The following is a 14,814-nucleotide window of genomic DNA, read 5'->3' on the forward strand; positions in this document are numbered from 1 at the left end:
ATAAACTGACTCACGCTGAATCAGGCTGGATGAAGCAGTGGGCAGCGGACAGCAACCATTTGTTGGAGATGATTGAGGCGCCGCAAACATGTCCGCTGGTCTTGAAATGTAGACTGACCTGCCATGGCCATTCACCCACATCTGCGTTCTGCCCACCCACAATACGGTTGTGCTTGTATGGCCGGACTCCACAGTCTGAAACCAAATTGTAGGAATGGTTCAAACACAAAGACTTCAAGGAAGACAACGGAAGGGCTAGCTTTGGCATGCTGAGATGAGAGGTGAAGGGGGTCTTGAACAAGACCAGCAGGGATAAGATCAGAGGGCCAACTGGAAAACTGTTTGCATTGAAAGATGGCGAGTTTCTCGTAACATCTGCTCTGACTCACAGGACCGTTGGCCTTTAGCGAGACTCAAGCAGAATCATAAGGAGGCAGATATATAGAGGAACGAACCATGCTGGCTGATAAAAACACAATGAGGAAGGAAAAAGAAACTAGCAACCCTGAGGCCTATAAAAAGAAGAATAAAGTTTTGTAAGGTTTCATAAAAAAAAGTTTAATGGCTTAGGGCTCTGATGTGAATTTTTTTTACACTAATTACCACATTGTTGATGATGCAGCAACTTCTGGAAATTACAATTGTTTCTAAATTCATTAAAACACCAAAAGCTTGTGAAAACAAGATCATTATCCTCAAATGAATATGCAATAAAAACACTAAATGTGGGCAGCACGACCTTAAGTTCTTACTGATAATTGTATTTGCATATATAATTATTATGAAACATTATACACCTATATTACTTTCAAATTAAAACACTAAATAGTTTATTTAGTTAACAGTTATAACAAATGGATTTTAACAATTAATTTGGTTTTACAAAAGAGTTGTCTGAAATTTGTACTGTGCATCTCAAAGAAATTATAGCAAAGATAAATGAAACTAATAAATAAATAAAATAAAAAAAATGCATATTTGCATACAGCTCTAGCATATTTGCATACATCTCTCTTTAAGACTGTGTGTTGCTAAGGGATAAATCTTTGCCACAATTGGTGTGCCTTTAAATTAGTACAAGATGATGATCTATATCTTATTATATTTAAATGTCCAATATTTGCTAATTCTGATTAATTAAAAAAAGAATGCAGATAACTCGTATTGAGCAGATTAATTGTTCATCCCTAATTATAATATAGCTATTTTGCTAGAAACCAGCAACATCAGTGATGCATACATACATACAGTCAGAATTGTTGGTACCCTTGGTAAATACGATCAAAGAAGGCTGTGAAAATAAAACTGCTTTGTTAATTATTTTGATCTTTTAAAAAAAAAAAAAAAAAAACGAACCTTTCATTGGAGAATGAGAAGTTTAAATGGGGGGAAATATCATTATGAAATAAATGTTTCTCTCTAATACACATTGGACATAATTACCAATACCCTTTTATTCAATACTTTTTGAAACCTCCATTTGCCAAAATAGTGTAGGAATTTTCTCCTATAATGCCTGATGAGGTTAGAGAACACCTGACAAGAGATCAGAGACCATTCCTTCATCCAGAATCACTCCAGACCCTTTAGATTCCCAGCTCCATGATGGTGCTTCTTCTCTTCAGTTCACCCACTCATTTTCTACAGTGTTCAGGTCAGAGGACTGGAATGGCCATAGCAGAAGCTTGGTTTTGTGTCCATTGTTTTTAAGGTTTGTTTTTGGATTATTGTCTGGTTGGAAGATCCAAACATGGCCCATTATAAGATTTCTAACAGAGTCAGTTGTTGATTCTTTATCTGTTGGTATTTGATAGAATCCATGATGCCATGTGTCTAAAGAAGATGTCCAGGACCTCCAGCAGAAATATAGGCCTACAACATCAAAAATACAGCAGTATATTTAATTGTACACATGGGGTACTTTTTATCCCTGTGTTCACCAAACCCATCTTGAGTGTTTGCTGCTAAAAAGCAAATTTTTTAAAGTTACATTTGACCATAGAAGCCAGTCCAATTTGAAGTTCCAGTCGTGTCTGACTACTGAATATGCTGGGGATTGCTTTTGCATGAGAGCATTTTCTTTTCTTGCTTTTTTTTTCTTGAAACCCTCCCAAACAACATGTGTAGATGTGGTGTAGGTTTGATTTTTGTATTTATTTATTTAATTATTTTTTAAAGGTTTTCTGACCCTGAGAGAACTATGTCCTGCAATTTTCTCCAGCTGTGGTCCTTGGAGAGTCTTTAGCCACTCAAACTCTCCTTCTCACCATGCATTAGGACGATATAGACGCATGTCCTCTTCCAGGCAGTTTCGTAACATTTTCTGTTGATTGGAGATTCTTAATTATTGCCCTGATGGTGGAAATGGGAGTTTTCACTGCTCTAGCACTTTTCTTAAAGCCACTTCACTAATTTGTGAAGCTCAGTTATGTTTTGCTGCACATCAGAAATAGATTCCTTGGTTTTTCTCATTGTGATGGGTGATTAAGGGAATTTGGGCTTTGTTTTCCCTCCTATTTATATTTCTGTGAAACAGGAAGCCATGGCTGGATAATTTCATGTTCATAATCACCCTGGAGTCAATCTCACCTCAGGAATCACCTCAAAATTGTGAATATGAATGGGAATATACTTCAGAGATATTTTACTCATAAGAATTTCTAGGGGTGGCAATAATTGTGTCCAACATGTATTTGAGAAAAACATTTATTTCATAATGATATTTCCCCCCCATTTTAAAGTGTTTTAGTTCAATGAAAGGTTAGATTTGTGTGTTTGTTTGTTTTTTAAATAAAGATCAAAATAATTAATAATGCAGGTTTATTTTCACAGCCTTTTTTGTTCATATTTACCAAGGGTACCAACAATTCAGACCACGTGTGTGTTTTATATATATATAAATATAGATGGGTATGTCATCACGTGTCTCGGGTGGGCCTAAGACTGCAGCAGCGCTCACAACTTCATGTTTCTGATAGCATGTGAAGATAGCAGAGACTAAGCACTCTTGCTCAGCACAGTGGAGTGCATCATTTTGTTAACTTTGTGGTTTATTATTTTGAGTCGTTTGGGACGCTGTAACACACAGCCCTCTCACAATATATTGCTTTACAGATCTATCACTTTTGCCGCTCAGAAATGTTCACGCAATCGTGCTGCACATATCAGAAGTTCAGAATTGTGAGATAAAAAAGCCGCGATTACATAAAAAAAATAAATAAATAAATAAAATAGCCTGTTTCTGCCACTGAATATATATACATACACACGTGGTCAGAATTGTTGGTACCCTTGGTAAACATGATCAAAGAAGGCTGTGAAAATAAATGTGCATTGTTAATCCTTTTGATCTTTTATTAAAAACAAATTCATAAAAATCTAACCTTTCTTAGCTTTTATTGGAGAATAAGAATTTAAAATGGGGGGAAATATCATTATGAAATAAATGTTTTTTTTCCTCAAATACATGTTGGACACAATTACTGGTACCCCTAGAAATTCTCATGAGTAAAATATATCTGAAATATATTCCCATTCATATTCACAATTATGAACATGAAATTATCTAGCCAGGGCTTTCTGTTTCACAGAAATATAAATAGGAGGGAAAACAAAGGCCAAATTCCAAATTAATCACCCATCACAATCAGAAAAACCAAAGAATATATTTCTGAGATAATTGAGCTTCACAAATTAGAAAGTGGCTTTAACAAGAGCTAGAGCAGTGAAAAGTCCCATTTCCACCATCAGGGCAGTAACTAAGAAGCAGGGCTCCAGACTAACATTTGCGAGCACTAAGGTTCTACAGATGGTGGTGCCAGGAGCAGATTTGGTAGCGCTGGGGGTGGTGTTGGGGTATTAAAAATAAAGATAGTTTAATCATAAAATTACTATTGTTTTGCATTAATAAGTGCAGTTACTAATAATATTGTGTGTTTATTTCTTGGTAATGCACATTTAACAGTAAAGCACTGAGCTTGATTTGGCAAGAATTCAAAATGTACATGGTAACGTGCAAAATGTAATTTCATATGGAAACTTTATATTACTGAATTTCTACTTTTATTAAATGAGTAGCATTCTTCTTCTATATGACTATACAGAACTGACAGACAACTTCTGTGAATATAAATTGATTGCTTTTTATGTGATTCAGCTGCAAATTGAAAAGTTAGTTTTTCAAGGCGTTTTGTGACTTTTCTTCATACACAAAAATTGCAAAACCGACAAAATTTGATTTATTGATGATTTTATAATAGTAATTTTATAATTTCAAAATATAAAGCAAAATGTAGAAATTAATGTCTAATCAGCCAATAGTCCTCCTCTGCTGCCATCTATTGGTTATAGTGGTGATTTTATGTTTTTTTATTTTTTTATTTTACATAAGTGTGTTTACGACAAAGAATATTTAGGTCATCCCATTAAAATAACATTTAATTTGGATAATTTTTAGAGCGCTAAAGAGCAGAAAATAGCGGTTTGAAAGTCATTTAAAAGTGCTTGAATTTCTCTCTCAAAAGGTATTATACAAACCCTGAAAGGAATAATGTACAACATTTGACTATTTCTGCCACAACACCATGGCTATAGTCAGCGTTACTACATCTGGTTTTCTACGCGCTGTTTGATGTTTATACTAGAGAATTCTGAGCAGAATTTGCTTCTTCTCAATAGATCTAGATCTAGATCGTTGTGCGGCGAATGCAAACACTTCTCACTGGATCTCACAGCAGCGCTGTGCAATAACAGTATCACGAGATCAACACAAACGGTCCGCGCTGCACCGCTCAAACGAGTAGTGCGGTTTTGTTATGGATTTCTTTCGTTTGCCGTTTGATGTTGATCATATGCAACAAATAATAACAGCGCTTATTAATTTGGCAACGCGGTGGTCGTGCCAGTGCGACCGCTCACAAAATTTTGTTTAGTTTAGAAAAAATGGTCGCAGTCTGGAGCCCTGAGTTCCAATCAACAGAAAATGTTATGAATCTGCCTGGAAGAGGACATGTGTCTATATCATCCTAATGCATGGTGAGAAGGAGAGTTTGAGTGGCCAAAGACTCTTCAAGGATCACAGCTGGAGAACTGCAGAAAAAGGTTGAGCTTCGGGGTCAGAAAACCTAAAAAACAATTATCAAACAGCACCTACAATCACCACATGTTGTTTGGGAGGGCTTCAAGAAAAAATAAATAAATAAATAAATGCTTTCACCAAAAAACAATCCCCAGCATATTCAGTTATCAGACACGACTGGAACTTCAAATGGGACTGGCTCCTATGGTCAGATGTAACTAAATAATTTGCTTTTAAGCAGCAAACACTCAAGATGGGTTTGGTGAACACAGGGATGAAACGAACCCCATGTGTACAATTAAATATACTGCTGTATTTTTAATGTTGTGGGCCTATATTTCTGCTGGAGGTCCTGGACATCTTGTTTAGACACATGGCATCATGGATTCTATCAAATATCAACGGATAAAAAAAAAAAAAAAAATCAACAAGTGACTGGCTCTGTTAGAAATCTTATAATGGGCCATGTTTGGATCTTCCAAACAGGCAATAATCCAAAAACAAACCTTAAAAACAACGCAAAAATGGGTCAAAACCAAGCTTCTGCTATGGCCATTCCAGTCCTCTGACCTGAACCCCGTAGAAAATGAGTGGGTGAACTGAAGAGAAGAAGCACCAACATGGAGCTGTGGATCTAAAGGGTCTGGAGTGATTCTGGATGAAGGAATGGTCTCTGATCTCTTGTCAGGTGTTCTCTAACCTCATCAGGCATTATAGGAGAAAACTCCTATACTATTTTGGCAAATGGAGGTTTCAAAAAGTATTGAATAAAAAGGTACCGTTAATTGTCTCTAATGTGTATTAGAGAAAAAAAACATTTCATAATGATACCACATTTTATTATTAGCCGTTTCAACATACATGTTTTACCAAATAAAAAGAACAGCACTTTTAGAGTTCATCCCACTCGTTGATGTGAGCATAAGTATTGGGACAGTTGAACATAAGGCCGATATAAAAGATTAAAAGCTATTATTTAGTTGCAGATCCCTTGTGCACAATCACAGCAGTGAGTCTGTGACCCATAGACAGCACCAGACTCTTGGTCTCATCCTTTGAAATACTTTTCCCAGCCTTTAATGCAGCCAATTCCAATTGTTGCTTGTTTTGGGGAGATTCTGCCTTTACTCTCCTCTTCAGCTGGTGAAATTCATGTTCAATCGGATTTAAATCTGGAGATTGACTTGGGCAATTTAAGACTTTCCATTTCTTTGCCCTTATAAATCCCTTGACTGAACTGGCAGGGTGTTTTGGGTCATTGTCCTGATGCAATATGAAGCACTTCCCAATGAATCTGGTGGCATTTTCTTGAATATTGGTAGGCAAGATGGTTTTGCACTCTTCCAAATTCATTCTGCTACTGTCATCATACATTAAGTAATCAGTAAAGTTGAGAGGGCCTGTTCCAGAGGCAGCCATGCATGCCCATGCCGTGACACCACCTCCATCATGCTTTACAGATGAGGCTGTATGCTTGGGATCATTTGCAGTTCCCTGTTTTTCTCCACATTTTTGCTTTCCCATCACTTAGATAAAGGTTCATCTTGGTCTCATCGGTCCATAAACACAGTTCCAAAACTCTTCTGGCTCACCTTTGTGCTTTTTTGCAAACTCTAATCTTGCCTTTCTATTTTTGGAGCTGGTCAGAGGTTTGTATCTGGCTGTGTAGCATCTGTAATTCTGTGTCAAAGTCTCCTGAGGACAGTAGATTGTCAGAGCATCACCCCAGCTTTCTGGAAGTTGTTAGTGATTTTACAGACACGTCTTTTAGGGTTCATTTTCACAGCTTTTATGATTTGTCTGTCATCAACTACTGTTGTTTTCTCAGCCGATCAGGTAGTTGTTGGTTGCTGGTGTCGCTGGTGGTTTCCAAACTCTTGATTTCTCCATGCCCTTTATTTTTGCTATAGCTCTAATTGACTTCCTCTTTTCTTTTAGCATCCAAATTGCTTGCTTTTCTTTCAAAGTCAGCTCCCTCATCTTCATCCTGGTTTGTGTGTGTCATCATCGAATGCAAGATTCAGAATGCAGAATTAATGGATATAACTGATAGGACACATTCCCTGCTTTTAATATCTGAAGAATTAATGCAACAGGACACAGCTGATCACTTAGAAAGACCTGTGAGGCAACTGATCCAATACTTATGCTCACATCAGAGAGAGGGATAAAACTCTAAAAGTGCTGAACTTCTTAGCTGGTGAAACATCTGTGTGTTGAATCACCCAATAATAAAATGTGACATTATGTAGTTTTGTCTCATATTCATCTTTTAATCATATTTGTAAATGTCTTGACTCCACAGCCAACAGAGCAATTTTGTCTTTACTGTTCCAATACTTTTGGAGGGCACTGTATTTAGGTAATTTCACATGAGCAACGGTGCTGTTGTTCTGAATACCAGCACAGTTGTGATTTAATCAAAAAGATCTTAATATTATGCAATAAAGGGCCAGTTACTATGCAACACACAGACTATAAAAAATATATATATTCAAAAATGTGACTTACCGCATCCCTGTTCATCTGAACCATCTGAGCAGTCCTGTTCGCGATCACACTCTGCATTCACTTTGTTTACACACAGATTGTTTTTACACTTGAAGGAGAAATCATTGCAGATACCAGCCGCTAAGAGGAAGAGAGTATAGGGAAAGTACAACTTGAGGTAAATGAGGGGAATAAAAACATCAAGTGCAGCTTCTTTTCATCACCAAAGACCTACGCCTCGTTCATGGTGATACAAGAGCCAGTGCATTGATCAGGCCTATTGATTGTGGGATAGGTCACTTATCTCTGCTGAAGGATACAAAAACAATGAACAACTTTGTGATAGAAAGAGTGGGCGGTAAAGAAGTTTGTACACAGCAGACTAAAGCAAAAACATGCGATTTCACTACCATTTCAGCACAAGTGTTAAAGATATTGCTCACAAGTGTTGCAAATTAAAAGCAGGTTACTTGTCACATTGGTACTCAGTATCCAGTGGAAGATATTAATGCATGTCAGTTTAACATCTGCAGAAGTGGAGAAACACTTCAAGCCAGCAGAAAATGTTTAAGAAGATCAAAATTCAAATGCAGCTATCTGATTAAAGTTACACTTAAAACATCCACAAACATCTGAAACCTCTAAATATTTAAGTATATTTAAGTCACCTTTTCAGTGACTGGCTATTTATTGTGACAACAAACTTTTCATTTTTATCTTACTTAAACATTTGGATATTAGAGACCCTAAACTACAGACACGTAGGATAGTCGCAAATCTCACTGCAAATGAACATCCAGCCCGACAATAGAAAGCACTAGAAGTGTTTAATATTTTATGTTTTTGTGAATAACTCAAGACCTGCGTATGTTAATCTCTCCATGAAAATGTCTAATGTTTTCCTCAAAGAAAAAAAAAGGTACATTATGTTTTGTGCAAAGTAAATAAAGCCTATTTTTACGACCATTCATTTTTTTCTATTGTAACAATATTTTCATTATAAGTTAGCACAATCTCATATATAAATATAAGTTAATCCATTTTTGAGTAATCAAAATATTTTACATATATAAGTTATAATTATAGTGACCATAGTTATATATGGCCTATATTAACTAATTCAATTTTGTATCCTGTTGCATTTTCTCCACTTTTTCCCCATTTCCTTACATTGGATTGGACCCAGCTTTATTTTATTTGATCTTATTGATCGATTATATTTTATATTATATTATAATTTTATTTATTTTGCTTGCTTTCAAGTGACACCTATGATGCCATGACAAAACTTAGGTTAGTTTGTTGCTTGTGAATAGGTATATTCAATGCACATTAGCTTACAAAACAAACTAGATTAACCTGGAGATAAGCTCTATGGAAAAGCAGATCTGTGGTCAGTAAGTCAAAGTTAAATTCACTCACCTGCTGCACAAGAGACTTCATCACTGCCATCAGCACAATCATTTTTCCCATCACATATAAATTCTTGTGGGATACAGGCACCATCCCCGCACCTTTCCTCTGCTCTGCCACAATCTAGGAGGAACACCAAAACAAAAGCTCGTCAAGTGCTCTTCAAATGCAAAAATCAAAGTGGCTTTTTAAAGTATGCCACAATGAAGCAAGTCTTAAATATGTTGAAGTTGTCCAGAAAAATGTCATAGTTCAAAGTAAGTCTTAAGTTTCCACTTTGTGGAGATAAAACACCTGCCACTGCTTGTCTGTCAGTACTTAGTGTATACTTAAATGTATTTTGCTTCATTTAAATTAACTTCCTGACAGGCAAATGCTAATATAAATACATGTTAATTAAAATGTAATAGGAGAAACTCACCACAATGTTCCTCATCACTATTGTCACCACAGTCATTCACTCTGTCACACACAAAGTACTGAGGCCTACACAGCCCATTACTGCAAGTAAACTGTCCGTCATCACAGCCTGAAACACAAAACACATTCAAGTGAATAATGTGTCAACATAAAATTGATCTGAAACATCATCTAACTTTATCAATTATTAGTACAATTTAAATACTCATCAAAATGTTATTTCCGTTTATTTAAGTTTATTGGTTACTTGCAGCAAACGAGATGCAAAATTATAATGCAAATCTGAAGTTAATGTAGTAGAACGTGCACTTGATTCTCAATTAAACATAACCATGCTTTCATACAACATGTAAAATATTTCCAGAAGCATTAGATGATCTAAAGAACTGATGTTTGAAATACGGCCTATAGTGTAAATTATGTTCATTTTATAAACCAAAAACACCTAGAATTTATGTACATAACAAATGATATATTTAAACATACACAAATATAATACTATTATTTATTATTTTTAGTGTTAATGTTTTTTTTATAATGTCCTGTACAATTCAAAGCATTGAGTAAAACTGTAAAATTGCCACTGTCCAATCAGTAAAAAAATAAATAAATAATATAATATATTATATATATTTTTTTTTGTGTGTGTGTGTGTGTGTGTGTGTGTGTGTGTGTACTTGTTTATGCTACATTGTGGGGACCAAATGTCCCCACAAGGATAGTAAAACCTGAAATTTTTGACATTGTGACACGAGGGAAAAAATTGATTAAAAATAGTAAATGTTTATCTGAAAATCTAAAAATGCAAAAACTTTCCTGTAAGGGGTAGGGTTAAGTGTAGGGCAATAGAATATATGGTCTGTACAGTATAAAAACCATTGCGCCTATGGAGAGTCCCAACAAGGATAGCAAACCAGAGTTTAGATTCCCAGCTCCATGTTGGTGCTCCTTCTCTTCAGTTCACTCTTCAAAACATTTATTTCATAATGATATTTTCCCCCATTTTAAATTCTTATCCAATGAGGTTAGATTTTTGTGAATTTTGAAAAATTAAATTTCAAAAGGATTAACAATGCAGATTAATTTTCACAGCCTTCTTTGATCATATTTACCAAGCGTGCCGATATTTTTGGCCATGACTGTATATGTGTGTATATGTATGCATGTATGTATGTATACTGAATAGTGTTTGAATTCTGTCTTTGAATTTGAATTTTGAATTCATCTTCCTGTCATTTCACATCAGTATCCCGTTGGACAGAGCTAATCGAATTTAAAGGTTTAAATTAAATTTTGCAAAATCCTGACAGGGATGAGACTTACGGCAGTTCTTCTCATCACTCATGTCTTCGCAGTCGTTCCATCCGTCACAGTGTTGCTCTTTTTTGATGCAGTAGCCTGAGGTGCACGCAAACTGACCAGGGCAAGCTGGAGATGAAATTCATAAGGGTAAAAACAGGAAGACAGCCAGAACTCAACACGTAGGAGAAGTGAAATAGTTCTAATGACAGAATAATGTGATCTGTTAGTTTTAAATGGTCCTGATTCAAAACTCCATCAATACATTTGGCTGGCCATATTGAAACACTGGGCTTACGTACGGTTTACAGGGTCAAAGGCGGTGTAAGTGATCCTGAATCCCTTATCAGTGTAGGATTCATCTGAATGGAACTTCACTTCCAAGGTATTGGTGGCGCTAGAGAGAACAAGTCTACGTCTCTCTCCACAATACCTTAAAAAAAATGGAGGAAGGAATGAAGTGTTAATACAACAAAGGCTAAGAAAACCAAGAATGAATTGGCAACAGACTACTGCAGATGGTTTTCAGCTAAATTAACATCATGTTTATTTATTGGGCCTTTTGCCATTTCATAGACTATCAGGAAGCTGACAAGAAACGATGGGGGATATCTTTCTGGCTGGCATGGCAGGACAGATGACAGAACTTACTTTTTACCCAGAACCTCTATGAAGTCTTTGTGACAGCTGCTAGTGTCCACCCCCGGCTCTTTCACACGGAACATATTGAACTCCATCTTTATCTTTCTGCCAGCAGGGACCTGCAGAATCCACACGATGGTGAAAAAAGACATAACTCAATAATAAAACAGCCTAATGATAAAATTGAAAAACTTTGCTACTCAAAGAAGTAGTTCATTCAAATACAAAAATGTTTTCTTCATTTACTCACTATCATATTGTTCCGATCCTATATTACTTTCTTTCTTTTGTGAAACACAAAATGAGATGTAGGCAGAATGCATGAGCTGCTCTACATAAATGTACACTTATGAACTATATTTCAAGGCTTCTGAAGATGTGCAGCCAAAATTTGAATTATTATTAGCTGAATTATTATTAGCCACATATTTACTTAAAATACATACACTACTGTTACAAACGTTGGGGTCAGTGAGATTTGTAAATGTTTTTGAAATGAGTCTCTTACGCTCAGCAAAACTTGATAAAAATATAGCGAAAACTGTGAAATATTATTACAATTTAAAGGAACTGTTTTGTATTTAGTATATTGTAAAATGTAATTTATTCCTATGATGCAAAGCTGAACTTTCAGCATCATTACTCTAGTCTTCAGTGTCACATGATCCTTTCAGAAATCATTCAAAGATGCTGATTTGGTGCTCAAGAAACATTTGAAAACAGTTGTTCTGCTTAATATTTTTGGGGAAACTGTGATACATTTTTTCAGGATTCTTTGATTAACAGAAAATGAAAAAGAACAGTGTTTATATGAAATAGATTTTTTTTTTTTTTAAATGTAATGTATAAGTCTTTACTCTCACTTTTGTTCAATTTTAGGCAGTCTTACTGAAAATAATTTATTCATTTAAAAAATTATATTTTGCCTAACATCTGCTTTTGTGTTTCCCTGTAGAAAGAAAACAATAATAAAAGAACATAGTTCAAACTATGAACAATGGATAGTACAACAAATTAATACATACTGAAATATTCCTTTAATTTCAAAACACGAGTTCTCTCTGTTGGTAAACAAAGAAAAGTGAAACGGTCATGTGAGGCTTACATTGATGTTCCAGTTGCAGTCGACCAAGGGAGGATAGAAACTAGGAAAATGAGGAGAGGTGAAGTTTCCAGTGGGCGTAGTCAGAGATGCTCCGCAGCTCCCAGCTAGAAATTAATATGGAGGGAGGAAGTGAATAGAAAACAGAACTGAACTGAAATGTAATACTTTCTAGACCACTTCAACATTTTTTTTTTTTCAAGCTTGACGGCTACACTGCAAGTGTCTACAAAGATTTTTGACTTCGATCAGGGGTGTCAAACTCCGTTCCTAGAGGACCGCAGCCCTGCAGAGTTTATTTCCAACCCTGCTCAAACACACAAACCATGCAGTTTTCAAATAACCCTGAAGAACTTGATTAGCTAGATCCAGGAACCGAGTTTGACACCCCTGACTTATGCTGCCTTCACCTGCTATCGGAATTATCGTAAATACGAGTTTCCTAATCGGAAATTGGACGTGAACGGCCTCTCAAGTCGTATTTACTACTGGGAAATTCGGAAATAATTTTGATACCCGAGTTGGGCGGGTCATAAACTTCAAACATGGTGGAGGGAACAACCATTGCTGCTATCAATGCTGTTCTCACAACAACTACATCCCTTTGTCTTGTTGCTAAAGTAGTGTATTTATAGGCTAAATATGAACGATCATGCAAAGCATATTGTATGTTTCATAAGCAGTGAAATAAGCATGTATTTGACCGAAATTCCAGAATTGTCAGCGAAACTGCATGTATAGCGCGGTGAATATTTATATGATTGTCAACCAATGGGATGCTACATTTTATTCTTTCCGACATTAAGGCACTTGAATATGACAAGCTCGTAATCACGACTTCATAAGTGGGAAATAGGAAATTTCCGATAGCACGTGAAGGCAGCATTAGATGACGACTTTATAAAATACTAAAGCATTTGTACAGAACAATCACTGCCGTTACCAGCAATAACGGGAATGACAGTGTAAACCGCTCTGAATCCAGGTCTCCGGGCCACATCTGTGATTAGGTTGACGAGCACGATGTTACCAGAAGAAACTACCTCAAGGGGATTTGTAGGAGGTCGAAGTCCACACTGTCTGTGATGGAAAGATACAAGAGTGTTAGAACTGTGGCAACTGTATAGAACAGTGCTTTATTTTTATATACTAAAGTATATATATATATATATATATATATATATATATATATATATATATATATATATATATATATATATATATATATATATATATATATATATATATATATATATATATATATATATCAATGAAATTGATTGAATGAAAATCTGTGTAATGTGTATTATTGGTATGTTTGTTCCTAAAGTGCATTTTGTCAATGCCCCAAGACCACCAGCCTAAAAGATACGGACTAAAAACTGGATTTTTTTGGGGCTCTTTAAGATCAGAAATTCAGTCAAGGATGTCCAAACTTTGACTGGCAGTGTGAAACTACATGACAAGCAAAGTCAAATGGGTATATCGAGTTAAGAAACCTCACGACAGAGACAGAGAGGGGGAGAGGGAGAGAGACCTGGGGCGTAACAACATTATTAAGAACTGTATGGCTGTGATGCACAGAAACTCTCAGTCACCTTGGAAACGGAACAGAGGCTGAGTGTTGTGAGAATTATGTTCAGAGCCCACTGGCTCCAAGATACAGTTTGCCACCTATACACTTCAGGTGATTTGTTACATAGCATAAATAAATCAAGAAACTAAAAAGGAAGAAAAAAAAGAAAAAAACAAGTGCTCCTTTACTTAAGTCTGCCATCTACATCACCCAGTGATAAGGTGACTAAAAATTGGCATGTATTTGAAAGGTGCTAGAGAGAGGTCTTAACAAGCCAATCTTCACCAAAAAGCCTTAGGCCAATGAAATCGAATTGAAAAGTCATGTAACCAGCGCCGATGAGAGGGCTTCGTCCTTGAAGTTTAGAAGGTAGAGATGCATTGAAAAGGATATTACATGTATTCTGTACAGTGCGTGTTACTTTTTCAAAGAAATTAATATTTTTATTGATCAAGGGTGCCTTAAATGGATCAAAAGTGACATTAAAGACTTTTATATTGTTACAAAAGATTTCTATTTGAAATAAATGCTGTTATCTTGAATTCTCTATTCATTAAAGAATCCAAAAATTTCTCACAGATTTTACAAAAATATTAAGCAGCATAAACATTTCCATCTTTAAGCATTTTTTCCTTGAGCATCAAATCAGGATCAAGTGACACTGAAGACTGGAGTAATGATGCTGAAAATTCAGCTTTACATAACAGGAATAAATTAAATTTTAAAATACATTAAAATAGAAAATGGTTATTTTAAATTACAATATTACTGTTTTTTACTGTATTTTTGATCAAA

The 14,814-nt window shown here is 35.6% G+C and overlaps 1 protein-coding gene across 2 annotated transcripts in view; it reads right to left on the reverse strand.

The window, feature by feature from the left end:
- The window catches only part of st14 (ST14 transmembrane serine protease matriptase), a 45,612-nt gene that overhangs the window by 7,904 nt on the left and 22,894 nt on the right, over positions 1–14,814 (reverse strand). For both annotated transcript variants that reach the window (XM_058745571.1, XM_058745570.1), the window contains 9 exons: positions 13,387–13,523; positions 12,447–12,550; positions 11,351–11,460; positions 11,002–11,132; positions 10,724–10,828; positions 9,402–9,509; positions 8,990–9,103; positions 7,589–7,708; positions 15–195 (listed from right to left, as the gene is read on the reverse strand). In XM_058745571.1, coding sequence (XP_058601554.1) covers positions 15–195; positions 7,589–7,708; positions 8,990–9,103; positions 9,402–9,509; positions 10,724–10,828; positions 11,002–11,132; positions 11,351–11,460; positions 12,447–12,550; positions 13,387–13,523 — 1,110 coding nt within the window. The remainder of the gene's footprint in view (positions 1–14; positions 196–7,588; positions 7,709–8,989; positions 9,104–9,401; positions 9,510–10,723; positions 10,829–11,001; positions 11,133–11,350; positions 11,461–12,446; positions 12,551–13,386; positions 13,524–14,814) is intronic.

This window comes from Onychostoma macrolepis, chromosome 15 (genome assembly GCF_012432095.1).
Source record: "Onychostoma macrolepis isolate SWU-2019 chromosome 15, ASM1243209v1, whole genome shotgun sequence".
NCBI lineage: Eukaryota > Metazoa > Chordata > Actinopteri > Cypriniformes > Cyprinidae > Onychostoma > Onychostoma macrolepis.